Genomic DNA, 18,658 nt, shown 5'->3' on the forward strand with positions numbered 1-18,658 from the left:
CTTTTTCTCGCAATTAAGTTTATTTCTCGCAATTCTGACTCTTTCAGTGAGTTTTTGTTTGGGTGCAGTACCAAACACTTCCACAAGAAGAAATTCACTTCCCATTTAATTTCCAATGCGATAATTTTTTTTGACCATGAACAATACAAATGTGATTTTTTTTTTAACCTTTTCGAATCATGTGCATGATTTTTTTTTGTGTTCATGTCCACACAGCAAGTGCCAAACCCTTTACCACGTTTAATATCATTCCGACGAAGAAAAAAATTCCGTCAAAAGTGACCGAAGAGCATCAGGAGGTCAGGCAGCAGATCATCGAGTGTGCATGTACTTGACTGAACTTGAATGTTTAGTGTTGTTTTCTCTTTCAAGCCTCCTCCTCACTGTTTTCCATCCTCCTTTCCCCTCTGACCCTCAGCTTCCCTTCCACCCCTTCACCACACTGTCCCGTATTTTCTTTAGTAATTAACCTTCATACAATAACACTTCTGCACAAAATGAGGGATGCGGAACATCAGGCTGGTATGGTTGTGATTTGGATATACTAAAATAATGCATTTCTTGTCTTTTCTTTTCTGGCTAACCAGAGAACAAAAGTTGCACTCATCCAAATTATGAAATCACACAGGGGGAAACTCCCAAATAACTGTTGCTCTCCAGTGGAATAATCCGTCCCGATATCTCATAAACGTTATTCCATTTTGGACCATCTCTCATTCCCGCCCTTGAATTCCACAGTCCATGGCCCAAACATGGAGCGTTCGCTGATAGCGCACTTTATAAATCATTGGATTGGCTTTTTCCCCCCTCGTCCTCACTACACAGGAAGCGAAGGAAATCTGGTCCTCGTTATTTACCCGTGGGTTCGGTTATTTGATTATCGGCTGTCTGCATGCACTTCTCTCTGATTGCACAGAGAAGGACACGCACCTCTCTGTTTTTAAAGCCTAATGGGACTCACCTTGAGCCGAATATGCAGATGCTTCAGAGTCTGAGTGGTTGCAACATCTGGTTGTTGTATTAACGTGTCCGTTGAACTTTCAAAGGGATTTACGGCTGCTCTAGAAGTCGCCCTGTGGTGAAAAATTCTTGCCAATGGCTTTTGTTCATATGTGCCTCCCAGTGCCATAGCAACCACTAATTATAGCATTCCATGGATTCCCTTTTAAGACGACGAGGAAGAAAATTACAGCCACCTCTTGGCCCTGTGACCCTACTGCTCCCATCACTGTGTAATATAGGAATATTGGTCGCCTGCCTTATGATTTGTTATTAGTTATGCTTGTTTATTACGGTTGCTCATATGAATCAGCATGCAACTCACCTGATCTAGGTTGGTGCATTGAGTGCATGATGCGGTTTTGGTTTGGGAGCCTCTAATATGAACATCCATGATGGTTTTGATTTGCAAAAAAAGCGGCAAGAAGAAACTTGGAGACAGCTGTGATTTCCCCACAGGAATGTGTGTTTGAACGGAGAGATCTAGGCCTCGTTCAGCGTGCGGTTGGTTGTCATGAAAAAACATGTCCCTCCACGCAGGTAGTTTTAATCCTTTAAACTCTTAAATCTAATTGATTTATGCCTTTATGCTTTTGTCTTTCAGCCCTCCGAGGCCTTTTCGGTTTCCCAAAAGGTAAGCTTACTTTTTTAGCTTTTTATAATTTAGTACATTTGTTATCCAGAATTATTTTAAATAGTCTTTTAAACTTTATTTTATTACTTGTTTTGCATGAATTTAAATGGTAACGTATGGAGGCTTGTTTCCGGCACAGAATAAAACATTTAAAAGATAATTGCGCCTTTTTTTTCTCACGATTCTGCCTTTTTTTCTCTTAATCGTGAGATATAAACTTGCAATTATGAGAAATAGTCAGAATTATAATATAAACTCACAATTGCGAGAAAGTCTGAACTCACAATTGCAAAAAAAATCTTAGACATTTTGTGAGTTAATCTCTCGTAATTCTGCCTTTATTTTTCGTAATTCTGACTTTATTTCTCGCTATTGAGTTTATTTCTTGAAATTCTGACTTTATTTCTTGCAATTCTGACTTTATTTCTCGCAATTCTGACTTTCTCGCAATTCTGACTTTCTTGCAATTGAGTTTCTCGCAATTGAGTTTCTTTCTCGCAATTGAGTTTCTCGCAATTGAGTTTATTTCTCGCAATTGAGTTTCTCACAATTGAGTTTATTTCTCGCAATTGAGTTTATTTTTTCACAATTGAGTTTATTTCTCGCAATTGAGTTTATTTTTTCACAATTGAGTTTATTTCTCGCAATTGAGTTTATTTCTCGCAATTCTCAGTTTCTTGCAATTGAGTTTATTTCTCGCAATTGAGTTTATTTCTCGCAATTGAGTTTCTCGCAATTGAGTTTTTCTCGCAATTCTGACTATTTCTCGCAATTGAGTTTATTTCTCGCAATTTAGTTTATTTCTCACAATTGAGTTTCTTGCAATTGAGTTTTTCTTGCAATTGAGTTTTTCTTGCAATTGAGTTTATTTCTTGCAATTGAGTTTCTCGCAATTGAGTTTATTTTTCGCAATTGAGTTTATTTCTCGCAATTGAGTTTATTTTTTCACAATTGAGTTTATTTCTCGCAATTGAGTTTATTTCTCGCAATTCTGACTATTTCTCGCAATTGAGTTTATTTCTCGCAATTGAGTTTCTCGCAATTCTGACTATTTCTCGCAATTGAGTTTATTTCTCGCAATTTAGTTTATTTCTCACAATTGAGTTTCTTGCAATTGAGTTTCTTGCAATTGAGTTTTTCTTGCAATTGAGTTTTTCTTGCAATTGAGTTTATTTCTTGCAATTGAGTTTCTCGCAATTGAGTTTATTTCTCACAATTGAGATTCTCACAATTGAGTTTATTTTTCGCAATTGAGTTTCTCGCAATTTAACTTATTTCTCGCAATTTAGTTTATGTTGATTATTTCTCGCAATTTAGTTTATTTTGATTATTTCTCGCAATTTAGTTTATTTTGATTATTTCTTGCAATTGAGTTTATTTCTCACAATTCTGACTTTCTTGCAATTCTGACTTTATTTCTCGCAATTCTGACTTTCTTGCAATTTAACTTATTTCTCGCAATTTAGTTTATTTTGATTATTTCTCGCAATTTAGTTTATTTTGATTATTTCTTGCAATTGAGTTTATTTCTCACAATTCTGACTTTATTTTTCGCAATTCTGACTTTATTTCTCACAATTGAGTTTTAGTTTATTTCTTGCAATTGAGTTTTTCTCGCAGTTGAGTTTATTTCTTGCAATTGAGTTTCTCGCAATTGAGTTTGAGTTTATATCTCACAACTCTGACTTTATAACTCGCAATTGTGACGGAAAAAAGTCAGAATTTTAAGATGTCGCACTTTTCTTTTAAATTGTTTTATTCCGTGGCAGAAACAAGCTTCCATAGTAATGTGCGTTAAATGCGTGACGAACGAATCTTTCTCATTTGCAGTTATGCGGAGCTCATTGCTGATTGGCCGGTGGTGGTGTTGGGGGTGTGCACCGTTCTCATTGTGGTTTGTGCCCTGGTCGGTATTCTCGTGCCTGACCTGCCTGACTTCTCAAATCCACTGCAGGTGAGCCCGAGGAACATTTCTTTGAAGGGATGCACTGGAATTTCAGCTACCGAAATGTTTCTTCCTAAACTGCTATTTACGGTTTCAGGCCAACGTTTAAAGCTACATTTACATTATATTATTGGGAAGTGTCCCAAATTCAAACAATAAATGCCGTTTTGAAACTCTTTAATACGGCATGACATCACTGTAGCGGTTCAACCGATCATCTCTTCCTCTTTACTACCAGTTATAGCATGAATGAACATCAGAAGGAATGTTGAAAGATAAAGTACAACAAGTCTTATGTAATCACTCAATCAGTGTTTCATCCGGGGAAAGACCTCAATAAAACAGGCATGCCTCAAGAATGCCCATAAACTCATTAGCTAGCTAGCTAAAAAAATTATATTTGCTAAGTATATGCACTGTATTACATATTCATTCTATTTTTACTTAACCTGCTAGTGATGTCTTCATTCTTTAATGTATTTTTGAATAAATATGTCATAAAAACAAGTTATTATTACAGTTTATTGGAGTAGATTCTTTTATGTTTTAAAAGTTGGTATAAAAACTGCCATATGTCCAAATTTAAATGTTTTTACTAGGGCTGTCAAAAGATTAATCGCGATTAATCGCATCCAAAATAAAAGTTTGTGTTTACATAATATATGTGTGTGTACTCTGTTAATTATTATTTATATATAAATACACACACATTCATGTATATATTTAAGAAATATTTGCATGTATATACTGTATATACATTTATATAATCTATATAAATATAAATGTTTTATATATAAAAATAATATTTTTTTCTTAAATATATACATTCTTGTGTGTGTATTTATATATAAATAATAATTAACAGAGTACACACACATATATTATGTAGACACAAACTTTTATTTTGGATGCGATTAATCGCGATTAATCTTTTGACAGCCCTAGTTTTTACAACTCCATTTTAGCTATTTGAGTGTTGATAAGTTTGATCAATTAATTATTAATTCATTATTTATGTTCGACCAAGTGCATTCTGAAATGTCCATTTCCATTTGGTAATTTTCATTTCAGTGCATCACAAATTTTTTATGTTGTTTATAGGATATTAAAAAAATTCAAAAACGTTTAATGCTGCAATGCTTATTTTCAATATTCTGTCCAAAAACATGTTTTTTAAAAAAATAAAATAAAATTGACATCCCTTAAGTTATTGTGATAAAACCCTACATGGATCAAATCCTGATGGAAAAATGTCTACATTATGGTAGTGCCTGATGTTTACGGGCAGTTTGAGTGAAGATTTGTTGTCATTTGTCTTGTTAGGGATTTGAACCGAGGGGCACTGCGATAGGCCAGCGACTTGTAACATGGAACAACATGGTGAAAAACACGGGATACAAGGCAACGCTGGCCAACTACCCCTTCAAATACGCAGATGAGCAGGCCAAAAGGTAACAGAGTCCACTTCTTATCTGATAACCATATTTTCCAGTTCGTATTCATCCAGAACAACACTAGATGAATGATGTGAGGATTACAACTCAGGCCAGGATTGGTTGAAATGGTAATTGCAGTCTTTACAGGGTTTTGATTTTGTAGTGTTTATTTGCACATTTGCATCTTTTAAAATGCCCCTATTATGCTATTTTAAAGTTTCCTAATTTAGTTTTGGAGGTCTCCAACAACAGGTTTACATTAGTGCTGTCAAACGATTAAAATATTTAATCGCAATTAATCGCATTAATGCCATAGTTAACTCACAATTAATCACAATTAATCGCACATTTTTTTTTATTCTAAATGTCCCTTGATTTCTTTTTGTCCCATTATTTTTTCTTATTTTAATGCTCTTATCAACATAGAAAAGTGGATCGGCTTGCTTTGTTCAAATGTTTGTTTTATTGAAAACAACATTGGCATACTGTAGTGTTCGATTTCACACCAACATTCTCACTTGAAGCAGTCATTCACACTTGGAGCAAATAATCGCTCACACAATGTAACACTGTCCATCAATAAAAGGGTGAAAAAAAATACTTTGTTGCACAAACAGCCCCTTCAACAGCCCTTTCTAAGGGATCAAAACAGGGTGATACAAAATAAAATTACAAAGTGCACATGCAAGGTAAACTAGGACTCCGCCTATAGTGCAGTTAAACCAGGGGTCGCCAACTAGCGGACTCCGGTCCAAATCCGGACCGCAAAGCCTTTTGACGTAGGCTAATGAAACAGTTAACGTTGCAATGCTCACTGTTACGTTCAGACCCAGACGCGCGGTCAAGCATGCAGGTGCGTTCACACCGGATGCGAATGACGCGACATGCACGCCGCTTAATTCGCGCCGCAGAATGTCTATTTGCGTCTTTGCATTGACTTAAATCACTCGCGCAAAACGCTTCATTCGCGTCCGGTGTGAACGCACCACCAGAGCAGAAAGCAGCGCTCAAGACAAGCACTTTTAGTTGAAGGCCCCTGAGTTAAACCATGGCATAATACGTTTCTCATTTCGGCGTCTCACGCTTGCCATCCACGTCTAATCTTTTAATGGGCAGCCGCAGCGTGCCTGATGTTTTGTTTTCCGGTCTAGCTACATCCGGAGTGGTGTTGTAGTTTTTCTAACGTTACTAGTTGCTGCAACAGCATGTGAAAAAACTACAAAGTTTGTTAGACCAAAAAGAACGTTAATCTCGCGATAAAAAAATTGACGCCGTTAAAATAGGTTTGCGTTAACGTCGTTAATAACGCGTTTAACTGACAGCACTAGTTTACATGCATCAAAGATCATTACATTTCTCATAATATACATTGCACATCACCACATTGTTCAATGATCCTCAAACGACTCGATGGATGAATCAGTTTCTCTAAATCCCTCCTTTCCGTTGGTCAGATTGGTCTGTTGTGATTGGTCCACTGCTTACAGCGCTTATTTTGGAAGTTAAACGCCCATTACCATACTGTTCTTCAGCTCACAAGGCTTCCTCAAACCTCAGCGATTGTACACTGTAAAGATGGTAATGATGACGTTGATTTTACATCAATCCCAGTGCAAGTCCGAATCGATGATAAAACATCGGAAGAACTAGTTATTCAACCCGAACCTTAAGCGGGACGTTTCTCAGTGATGCGCTAATCAGTTTGAGGTACATTATGAGATGTTTCAACTGTAATTCCTCACCATCAGCACTAATGTTTGTGTATGTCCATCAACAAACCTGTGTGTGTGTGTTTCTAATTTATTGCGGTGCACATGTAGGAACTGTATCAATAACGGTGCATGTGTTAGCCCAGCACTAACGTAAATGACTGATGTAACATTAAATTTAGCAAAACAAATCTTGCTCCATCCTTTATCTTTACTCAAAGTACTAAGAACGACAGACAATCTGCATTAATAGACACAGTTTTAGGGATGAGTGGCCCACAGCTGATGAGCAGAAGTATTTCAGTAAGACAGTAATAACGTGAGTCAGCCGGAGACCTTCACAATATGAAACGCAATGTACGCGCAATAAGTGGACGGGCAATATATGCTAATGTTTCGTCTTGACGTCACAACAAAACGGCTTGCAATTCGTTTGAAAAATGATTTGTTTAATTGACTCTTACTTTTGAGAGACAATAACTTTACATACGGTGCACTTTCAGATTTAAAGAGAGAATGTTTATTTCTCTGATCTACATATGTGCATTTTAAGATGTTCTGAAGGCCAAAAAATTAGATAACAAAAGCTTGAAAACCATGTCAGTGGGCAGTTGATTATTTGTCTTTCTTATCTCCACATCTCTCTTTTTTTTTTTATCTTGCCCAGTCTCTTCCCCTCCTAACGCTGAGCTTTGACCGATTTTGACCGAGTTTTTCCATTTTCGTCAGTGAAGAAAGTAAACATATGGTTTACATATTAACATACTGATATTTACATGTTTTATGAATACTTTTCTTAGACACGTTAAATTACTGTTTATTAAAGTTTTAAGTTTATTAAATTAATTCACAATATAAACACATTCATTACTAATCGTATGCCCAATACAGGCTGAAAGAGCTGAGCTTTTTTTAATTTACTGAAGGCCACAAATGGAATAATATTAATTTACAATTTGCACACATTCATTATTAATCTTATGCCTAATCTGAAGAAAACGGCTTTGTTAATTTTTCTTGTTTTTTAATTACATTATGATGCCTATTTTTAATTCAAAATGAATTAAATCCTGAATATTTTTGTCTTTGTTTAACATTTAACCGTTTTAGCTTACATTTCTCGCACTTGATGTCGAGTTGCACAGCTAAAATTAGCGCTCAGCCTCAGCAGCTTCTGTGAACATAAAGCCCGCCTACTCTGATTTGATTGGTTTTCTCAAATATGTTGACATTGACGAGCGCTGACAGACCAATGAGGCTCAGATCAACACACACACCTCTGCTTCTGACGTGCGCTTTGCTCCGCTGCGGATTGAAGAACACGCTGACTAAAAGACAGGACGAAACTGACGCTGAAGCCCCCCTAAAGAGCGTCTAGAACCGCCCCTGCTTTGCAGGATGTTTTCATTCACTTAGAACCATAGATATACATAATAAAGGCTAGATGTCTCGTCCGCGCTGCTGGCCAATGGAGGTCGACGCCCGCACCTGGCGGCCATCTTGTCACAGTCCGCTTGCTCACTCGTAACGTATGCTGCGTCCCAATTTGCCTACTTATACTACGTCCTAAAAGTATGTACTCTTATTGTAAAGAAAAAGTACATACTTTTAAGTGTGTAGTAGAAGAGAATGCAAGCTTTGGGACACACTACTTCGTCATCTTTAACGGACTCTGTTGCTTATTTACGTGCGTCCCGTCACCGTTTAAACTGCCCTGTCAATCATCGTCACAGTTCAAATCCTCCACATTCAATTTAATTTCCTACCGTATCGGAGAGAAATGTAGTAGCACGTTGGTCTGTCATTCGTGGGTCTTTAATGCAGAGACTCCTCTCATGTGTTTGCAAAGTTAATGGCCAAACGTATCATTACAAAAGTTCTCAAAGCTGCTGCAGGTGAAATATAATGTGGCTAACATTGAATAAATATATTTTCGTCCGGTTAAATACTGATAATTGCTCACTCAAGCCCCTTTATCTAATCCTCTCTACTTAACCGTCAGACTCGCGTAACCGCCATGTTTGTAGTTTTTTAACACTTTTTATCCGCGTTTGTAGTTCTAATCTAATCCTCGGCCATCTCGCAATGGGTTGTGGGAAATATCAGCCGTTAGAGTGCGCATCGATCTGCACTTCGAATTATGACCGGAAATAGTAAACCATCCGGGAATCTTTGGAATACTCTTTTCAACATACTATGATTTGGGACATAGTAATTCTTTTTTCGAATACTATTTAGTAAGGATAGTATGCGAATTGGGACGCAGCGATTGTGTTTTAATGGTGCGTGTACTTTTTAAATAACCATAACTTGCTAAATTTTCTACCGATTTTCAAACTGTTTGGTTTGTTATAAACGTCAGCGATGTAGTTATGACACTGCATACTCATGAATATTTATTCATAATTTGTTCAAGCACCCAGAATTATAGCCACGTTAATAACGTTTGTAAGAAACCAAACCATTTGTAAATCCGTCAAGATTTCAGCGAGATCAGAGTATTTGTGTTCAGATCACTCGCCTTACATCAGGCACTACAGAGCCCTGCCTGTGACAAGATGGCCGCCAGTGATGACGTTAGAGACATCTAGCCTTTATTATGTATATCTGTGCTTTGAACTATGTTACACACTACATGAAAGGTCATTTTCAAAAATCCATAATGGGGCTCTTTAAATGCACAAACATCATAAATGAATAAATTATTCGCCCCACAGAAACTCTGGTCATGTTTACTTATTTTATTCATTAGAGAAATCTAATGCTTTGGCGAGCCACCCGAGCGACTGCTCAGCCAAATACTGCAAAAATCTAACACTGTGCATGTGTTTTTTTGCTCCTGGTAATGAGATGTGTGTTGGCTGTATCGTGACTCATCTGATCCGGATCATTGTGAGTTGGATTACAGATCATGACAGAAGCGGCCTGAAAGAAAGCCAGCGTCTGTATGGCACGGCTCCGTCTCAGCATGTGCATAGGCGTCTTCCCTCCTGATTAAAGAGACTTCCTGTCTGTGGAACAGGATGTGCTGTCAGCAGCAGTCCTGCCCTCTGTCAGTAATAATGATAACGGTCATTTCAATCGCAGATCTCTAATGGCCACAATGTGAGGAGGGTTTCCTGTGGCTGAAATTGTACGCTGAGTCATGCTCTGGAATTAATAATTAGCACTGATTTTTCTTTCATTAAAGCGGTCTAAATCCGACAAGAATAGATTATGTAGTTTTGTGCGACATTTGAGGTTTTATTTGGGAAACTTTCGACATAAAGAGCAATGGTATATAGACCACAGTCTGAGTTGATTGCTTTGTTTTCATTTGTGTACAATTCAAAATGTGACAGACATGCAGTCAGATTTTAAATACATTGGTTTAATTTGTATTAAACCAAATACTCTCTTTTTCTGTGTTTTAGCCACCAAGATGACAGGTGGTCCAAGGATCACTATGATAGAAAGAAAAGGCAAGCGGAGTGGGATTTCAGTAAAGACAGTTTCTTCTGTGATGTCCCAGGTGAGTTTTTACTTTCACTCTTATCCTATAGAAATAATCGCCCTCCAAAGCCAAATATCCTCATGTAGGTTCAGATTTCAAAAATACAGCAAAAGGGTGAATGACGGAAAGGATTTGGAAAATGTAGAAAAATAAGTCCTAATAATTTTTAGGACTTCTATTCTTATTAGAGTGTGGTGTATGCAATGCGATGACTTGTATGGCTTAATATAACTTAAATTATGCCTCTTACTGAAATATGTAGAAGAAAACCCATGAAAGATCCACGTTATTTAAAAAATCCATTATATATTTGGACAATGGGCGGCGCCATTTTGTTTGCGTTGTAGGTTGATGATGTAGAATGGTTGCACTCGGCAATCAACTGGCGCTACACGTAGTTATTTTTACCACAACACAACTCAAAAAAATTTTCAGAGTTAAACAAAACCAATTAATTGCTTTGTAATTGCATTTAACGCACCCAAACACATGTGCACACAAACACACACACACACACACACACACACACACACACCAACAGATCGGTGAACTGTATTAGTGGATAAAGTAGGGAATCGTGATTGAGGTTTTAGGGGGCGATTTCGGATTCAGCCCCTGACGATCACGTCATCAACCTAGAACGCAAACAAAATGGCGCCGCCCATTGTCCAAATATATAATGCATTTTTTAAATAACGTGGATCTTTCATGGGTTTTCTACTACATATTTCAGTAAGAGACATCATTTATGTTATATTAAGTCATACAAGTCTTAACACCAGGGGATCCCTTTAAGAAGGTAATTAACCAGGGTTTTTTGGTGAATCAGATCTTTTTGCCTATGAAAATGTCATGGTTGGGTATCGTTTGGGTTTCTTACGATACCGTGCCAAACCGATACTTTTAAAACGGTACTGGTGCCTCAATGGTGAACCGATACTTAAAAAAAAGAAAAAAATGTAAAAAAGCGAGCCACAAAACGACGGTGGATGACTTTAAACAATGCTTTTTATTGAAAAAATATTCTTTAAATTGAACAATTTATTAAAAGTTTAAAGTATACTGAAATATATAAATATAAATAAATACAAAACACAATTTCACAGTAAAACCTAAGCCACTTGACCCAACTTCAATAATTTAACACTAAATAACTAAACAATCAAAGCTGAATTGATCATCATTACTCCAGTCTTCAGTTTCACATGATCCTTCATAAATCATTCATATGATGATTTCACAAATGTATGAAATACTCACACATACTGTTGAAGTGACATGAGGTGACATGAATCAAATCTGCCACCTAGTGGACCAATGAGAAAAGGTTTTTGGTGTAGTGACCAAATGTTGTCTTTCTACAGGTGACAGCTATTCCCGAATCGTATTTGCCTCTGCAGAGGGAAAGAACTTGTGGAATATACAGGCAATAAAGTCCATGTGCAATTTTGACAATACACGGGTAAGTAGCATTCCATTGCAAGTATTGGTCATACCAGTGTTTCCCAACCACTGTGGAAAATCATCAAATTAAATTTTTTTTAAATGAGAATTAGCCCATGATTTACTCGCCCTCAAGTCATCCTAGGTGTGTATGACTGACTCCTTTCTGATGAACGCAATCTGAGTTATATTAATAAATATCCTGATGTTTCCAAGCATTATAAGGGCAGTGAACGGAGCTTAGTGAAGTTTGAAGCTCAAAAAAAGTGTGTCCATCCTTCATAACGTACTCCATGCGGCTCTGGGGGTTTAACAAAGGCTGTCTGAAGCAAATCAAAAGGTTTTTGTAAGAAAAATATCCATATTTAAAACTTTATAAAGTAAAATATCTAACTTCCGTCAGATCGCCTTCCGTATTAAACTTACGGAAAACATGTAATGCCGCATACAGTTCAAAATGTTTACGCTACGTCGGACCTCATACGTACACATAGTTATAGTTTTTTCTTACAAAACCCCATCGATTCACTTCACAAGGGCTTTATTAACCCCCGGAGCCGTGTGGAGTACGTTATGAAGGATGGATGCACTTTTTTGAGCTTCAAACTCGTGGGCCCCGTTCGCTGCCATTTATAAAGCTTGGAAACATCAGGATATTTATTAATTTAACTCCGATTGTGTTCATCAGAAAGAAGAAGGTAATATACATAGGGCTGTACGATTAATCGAAAAAATAATCGAAACCGAAATTCAGAACCAACAAATTTTTCCCATGTCGGTTATTTCGGTTTTAGTCACGTGACTTTAGCAGTTATCTTTGTTTATAGATGCCCAGAATCACTATAGTAACTGCATGTTTTACACAGTTTATACAGGTAAGTTAATTGCCGTTCTTATAGCCTACACGCTGCCACACAAACACACACACACACACACACACAGACGGTGCGCACAAGCCCCGAAGCCATATCGCTTTCACTTTCGTCCTCATAAAGTTTGTCAAGTAAATGCGTTTAAAGGCTTGCCAGTTTGAACATTTAAAGCGATTTTAGACCATCAGATGTGTATTATGTTGAACTAATGCCTGATATATTGTGGCAAACGAACACTCAGACAGAAGCTCGCACATCACCTGATGATCGCGCGCAGAGGAGCAGCAGAAACACAGTGTCAACGCCGCCCTGTGACTAAAGTAAAGTCACTAAAGTAGCTTAGAAACTCAACCGTTATAGGCATATATTTTAATACCTTTGAACTACAAACCACAGCTTCAGAATCAGTGTTGCCACAGTTACTTTGAAAAAGATTACTGATTACTGATTACTCCTTTAAAAAGTAACTTAGTTACTTTACAGATTACTTGATTTAAAAAATAACTAAGTTAGATTACAAGTTACTTTATTAGTTACATTCAGCAGTTGCCGACAACACCCCTGCCGCTTCAACATAAAAATGACAACCATTTTTGCAAACACTCACTTTATTGGAAGTGCATTTATAACAGTAAAGTCAACAATGCATCTCCTGACATTTTAAGTTGAAATTAAAACATATTTCCAAATAAAAAAATGTAATAAAGACTTTCTTGACTTCACTTAACATAAATACTCTCCCCGAGACGCAAGAAGAAAGCAAAAATATAGATTTTTACTTAGGAAAATGACAAAAATAGTAACTCACAGTGACAGGGATAAATTGCTTTAATCTGATAACTGGTTTGGAAATGGTAACGCATTAGATTACTCGTTACTGGAAAAAAGTAGTCAGATTAGAGTAACGCGTTACTGGCATCACTGTTCATAATGATTAGAGATGGTATGACTAATTCACACACACAATCTCTCTCTCATTAATGCATTCAAATAAATGTAATGTACGCCTACTGTGTTAATTTATCTGTATTTGATGTACAACAAGCAGAAATCTGCCCTATAGACAATAACTGCTGAAAGTGAACCGTTTCCTTCAAGTATTTTAAGTATTTTAAAATCACAAAGAAATGCACTTTTTCATTATCAAAAAAAAAAAATTCCACCTTTAATAGTAGAAAATATTTACGGGAAAAATCATATCAGGAACTTACTCAAAAACCTTACGAGGGCAAAAAAAGGAGCAAAATAATCGTTCATTTATCATAATCGAGGTAAAATGTTCAATTAATCGAGGTTTTTATTTTTGGTCAAATTGTTACAGCCCTACATATACACACAGAATGTCTTGAGGGTGAGTAAATCATGGGCTAATTTTCATTTTAAAGTGAACTAACCCTTTAAGCTCAAGTTTCTTATGAAATGTGTGTTGTCCTTTAAGGATTTAAATGTTCAAATATCTTCTAAATATTTGTTGATGCATATCTTTAGGCAAAAGTAATTATTAACTTCTCATTTTTGCCTAAGGACAACACAAAATGTGAGTACTATTTTTAATATAATATCTAGTTTTAATATGCCATTTGAAGCAATGCATGCTTTTTTGTTATATTTTTATTTAGTTGTAGGGATGTTTTACCTGCAAAACGGTTGGGAAACACTGGGTTTAAAGCATTTGCACATGCATAAAACGTGATGTAGGAAACGTGTTTTATTCTGGTTTTTCTCATGTCTGGTTCTTCAGGTTCGCTCCCATCCCCAGTACTTGGATCTGTGTCAGCGCACCACTGCTGCCTCCTGCTGTCCCAGCTGGACACTTGGGAACTACATAGCCGTCCTTACCAACAAATCCTCCTGCCAAAAGATCACAGAGCGAGACGTTTCCCACACCCTAAAAATCCTGCGCTCCTGTGCAAAGTTTTACCACAACGGCACACTTGGTCCCGAGTGTTGGGACATGACCACCCGTAAGAAGGACCTCAAGTGTGGCAACGTGCCACGGAAGTGTACAAAGTACAATGCCGTGTATCAGATGTTTCACTTTCTGGTGGACAAAGACTTTCTGAACCCAAAGAACACTGACTACCTTCCGCCGAACCTCAAGTACAGCATGCTCTTCTCTCCCACAGAGAAAGGAGAAACGATGATGAACATTTACTTGGACAACTTTGAGAACTGGAACTCCTCCGATGGGATCACGACCATCACAGGAATAGAATTTGGCATCAAACACAACTTGTTTCAGGACTACCTGCTGACTGATACCATGTATCCCGCAATAGCTATTGTGATCGTGTTGGTGGTTATGTGCGTCTACACGAGATCAATGTTCATCACCCTCATGACCATGTTTGCTATCATCAGTTCGCTGATCGTCTCATACTTCCTGTACCGCGTGGTCTTCAACTTTGATTTCTTCCCCTTCATGAACCTCACCGCGCTCATCATACTGGTGGGAATTGGCGCAGACGATGCCTTCGTGCTTTGCGACGTCTGGAACTACACAAAGTTTGACAAACCCAATTCTGAGCTCTCTGAAACGGTAAGCGTGACGCTTCAGCACGCGGCGCTCTCAATGTTTGTCACCAGCTTCACCACAGCCGCTGCCTTCTACGCCAATTACGTGAGCAACATCACTGCCATCCGATGCTTCGGTGTATACGCTGGCACTGCCATCCTGGTTAACTACATACTGATGGTCACCTGGTTGCCAGCTGTGGTGGTCCTACATGAGCGGTACCTGGTCAACCTCTTCACATGCTCTCGGTCACAACACCGCCAGACGCAGGGCATTACCATGTTTTGGACAAGCCTGTGCCAGATGGTCAACAAGTGTCTTTTTAGCATCTCGGAGGCCTCACGGATTTTCTTTGAGAAGGTTTTGCCTTGCATCGTGATCAAGTTGCGCTACTTGTGGCTCTTGTGGTTCCTGGCTTTGACGGTGGGTGGCGCCTACGTTGTTTGCGTGAATCCCAAGATGAAACTGCCTTCTCTGGAGCTGTCTGAGTTTCAGGTGTTTCGCTCCTCCCATCCCTTTGAACGCTACGATGCGGAGTACAAAAAACTCTTCATGTTTGAACGGGTCAACCACGGGGAAGACCTCCACATGCCGATCACCATCATTTGGGGAGTCACTCCAATTGACAGTGGAGATCCCCTGAACCCTAAAAATAAGGGTAAAGTAACTCTCGACACAACCTTCAACATTGCGAGTCCTGCAAGTCAGGTATGGATTCTCAATTTTTGCCAGAAGCTTAGGAACCAAAGCTTCGTGTTCCAGTCGGAGGAGCAAGACTTCACAAGCTGTTTCATGGAGACTTTCAAGCAGTGGATGGAAAACCAAGACTGCGACGAAGCATCCGTCTATCCCTGTTGTAGTCAGTCCACGTTCCCTTACCGGCAAGACGTCTTTGAGTTGTGCATCAAACGGGCCATTATGGAGCTTGACCGGAGCACAATCTACCACCTTGACAGCAAGACTCCCGGGCCAAGGTTCGACATCAATGACACAATTCGAGCAATTGTGCTCGAGTTTCAGAGTACCTACCATTTCACTCTGGCGTATGAGAAGATGCATCAGTTTTACCGAGAAGTGGATGCTTGGATTGAAGAGGAGCTGAGGGATGCTCCTGAGGGACTGAGCTATGGATGGTTCGTAAGCAACTTGGAGTTCTACGACCTACAGGACAGCCTTTCGGACGGGACTCTCATCGCTATGGCATTGTCGGTGGTGGTGGCCTTCAGTGTTATGCTCCTGACCACCTGGAATATCATCATCAGCCTCTATGCCATCATATCCATCGCCGGGACCATATTCGTCACAGTTGGGTCGCTGGTGCTCTTGGGTTGGGAATTAAACGTGCTTGAATCAGTGACCATCTCAGTTGCGGTAGGTCTCTCTGTGGACTTTGCTGTTCATTACGGCGTGGCGTACCGCCTTGCCCCAGAACCAGACAGGGAAGGGAAGGTGATTTTCTCCTTGAGCAGGATGGGCTCGGCTATAGCTATGGCAGCACTCACAACCTTTGTAGCCGGTGCGATGATGATGCCGTCCACAGTTCTGGCCTACACTCAACTAGGCACGTTTTTGATGCTAATCATGTGCATTAGTTGGGCCTTTGCTACGTTTTTCTTTCAATGCATGTGTCGCTGTATGGGTCCTCAGGGCACCTGTGGACAGATTCCTTTGCCAAAGAAACTCCAGTGCTACACCTTTACAGAGCACACGTCTGAAAGCCAATCTAATCCAAGCCAAGGTAAACTTGGCGCTTGCTACACGACCAAGTACCAGTTTGATAACCCAAGAAGTGAGGGTCGACATGAACACTATGAGCTTGAGCCCTTGGCGCTGAATGTCAGAAATGAGGAAAAGGCCTCCGATGAGGAACAGGAAGCATGTACACAGTTGCACAACGGCATCACTTCTCATCACGCACCCCACACTCCACTGAAAAGCAACACTGACTTGAGAGAACCCAACCTTGAGCTTGAAAGTGGCACAGATCTTTCACATCTTCATCAGTACACTTACAGTACAAGGTGCGCCTGTGAGAATCATTATATGAGGGAGCGACAAAGGACTCCTTATCATCCTTGCGGACAATCTCGAGAAACCCCATGCCCCGCTAAACATACCAATCACTTACCCGTGGGTCAGAACTTTCAGCCTTCGCTGGACACGGCGCAAACTCCCGCCAACTGCGGCCACTTCCAACATTGCTCACAGAGCCAAATGTCAAGGCCACCCCCTCACATATGTTTCCCTGGAGGCTACAGCATGCATCATCTTTTGCATCAGGCACTGTTGTCCGATACTACAGTGCATGACGAGTCTCACATCAGTGCATGTGGACCCAGTTCTCCTCTACCGGAGAGCCAGAACCTTCCAGCTCACATTCAGTTTCCAGATGTTCAACGCTGCTCTTTGACTGACACAACTCGAGTCTGTACTGTTAATCATGATACACAGAAGACAACAGGGGACCTAGCATCCCAGACCCCTCAAAAAATACCATTGCACCATGTAAAAGCAAAAGTAAATGGCACTTGTGTTCAATACTCGGACAGTTGTGAGATGCGCGAAGCGATTCCAGTGGTCCTGGAAGAAAGTGTCAAATGCAAGCAGAGTAACAAAGACAATAATGAAAGGGCAGAGCCTGTCTCTCCCAAAAAAAACTGTTTTAAAAAGAGTGCAAAAGTGAAGTGCAATTCTGTAGAGTTTCACAAGCCAAAAACCAGCGTGCCTACTATTGCCATTAATTCAAAAGCCTCATCCGAGAGCTTATGCTAACATGTAAATTGTGCGCGTTAGATTGCGACATCAAAGCATATTGCCATATTGTTAAGCGACTACAGGAACGAGTTCCTTGACATTATGTGAAAAGAAGTCTGATTTTAGAAGACACTATTTTAACCCACTGGCTGGTATTTGTGTGACCTCTCATATTTTTTTTTTTTTTTAATATCACTTTTTCATGAGAACCGAAAAACATATTCAGAATTTATTTTCCTGCACATTTCATATGAATTTGTATATATATTTTTGTGTGTACTGTGTATGTATTTGAGTCATGCACTTTTTTTTTGTTGATGCTGATTTTAATGTTTCGCCTGTAAAGTAAACTTAAGTAGTTTATGTGATGGTGAATTGAAAGTGCTTTGTTTCAAAGTTGTCTTTGTTTCTTCACAATTTCTTAGATAAAACTGCCTCCTTCGGCAGTGTGCAAACATTTACATTAGCCTCAGGACTTCAGGAAAATTGAGTCCGTTTATGTGACTTTACACACTGAAGAATCATGTCTACGACATATACTGTGTATATGTGTATGTCTCAACTAAACATTAATTTATCAACTAAATAATTTTAGAAAATTAGTTTTTTTTTCAACCATCATGTGAATGCAAGTCATGTTTTAACAAGTAGATATTTGGACACATAGTATGATTTATTCAATTTTATTTGGAAAATCCTGGACCTCTTTGAAAAAATAAAAGGTGGTACCATAAATGATTTACATAATAGCTAAAAAAATTCACAGTTCCATTGACATTGAGAGGTACATTACACATTATGGATTATACAAAATAAACATTTATAACTGTACAATATAGTATGGTTTCCAGCTTTAAT

General features: G+C 38.7%; 1 protein-coding gene across 2 annotated transcripts in view; it reads left to right on the forward strand.

The window, feature by feature from the left end:
- Positions 1-18,629, forward strand: part of disp1 (dispatched homolog 1) — a 123,527-nt gene extending 104,898 nt beyond the window's left edge. The window contains exons 3-8 of one of the 2 annotated variants that reach the window (XM_079831995.1): positions 1,604-1,633; positions 3,464-3,587; positions 4,902-5,029; positions 10,137-10,234; positions 11,581-11,678; positions 14,273-18,193. In XM_079831995.1, the coding sequence (XP_079688121.1) occupies positions 1,604-1,633; positions 3,464-3,587; positions 4,902-5,029; positions 10,137-10,234; positions 11,581-11,678; positions 14,273-17,818 (4,024 nt within the window). In that variant the 3' untranslated portion in view covers positions 17,819-18,193. Of the gene's footprint in view, positions 1-1,603; positions 1,634-3,463; positions 3,588-4,901; positions 5,030-10,136; positions 10,235-11,580; positions 11,679-14,272 lie in introns of both variants that reach the window. The other variant, XM_079831994.1, reaches the window with a different exon arrangement.
- The last annotated feature ends 29 nt before the right edge of the window (positions 18,630-18,658 follow it).

The sequence above is a fragment of the Gobio gobio genome (genome assembly GCF_949357685.1).
Source record: "Gobio gobio genome assembly, chromosome: 12".
Lineage (NCBI taxonomy): Eukaryota > Metazoa > Chordata > Actinopteri > Cypriniformes > Gobionidae > Gobio > Gobio gobio.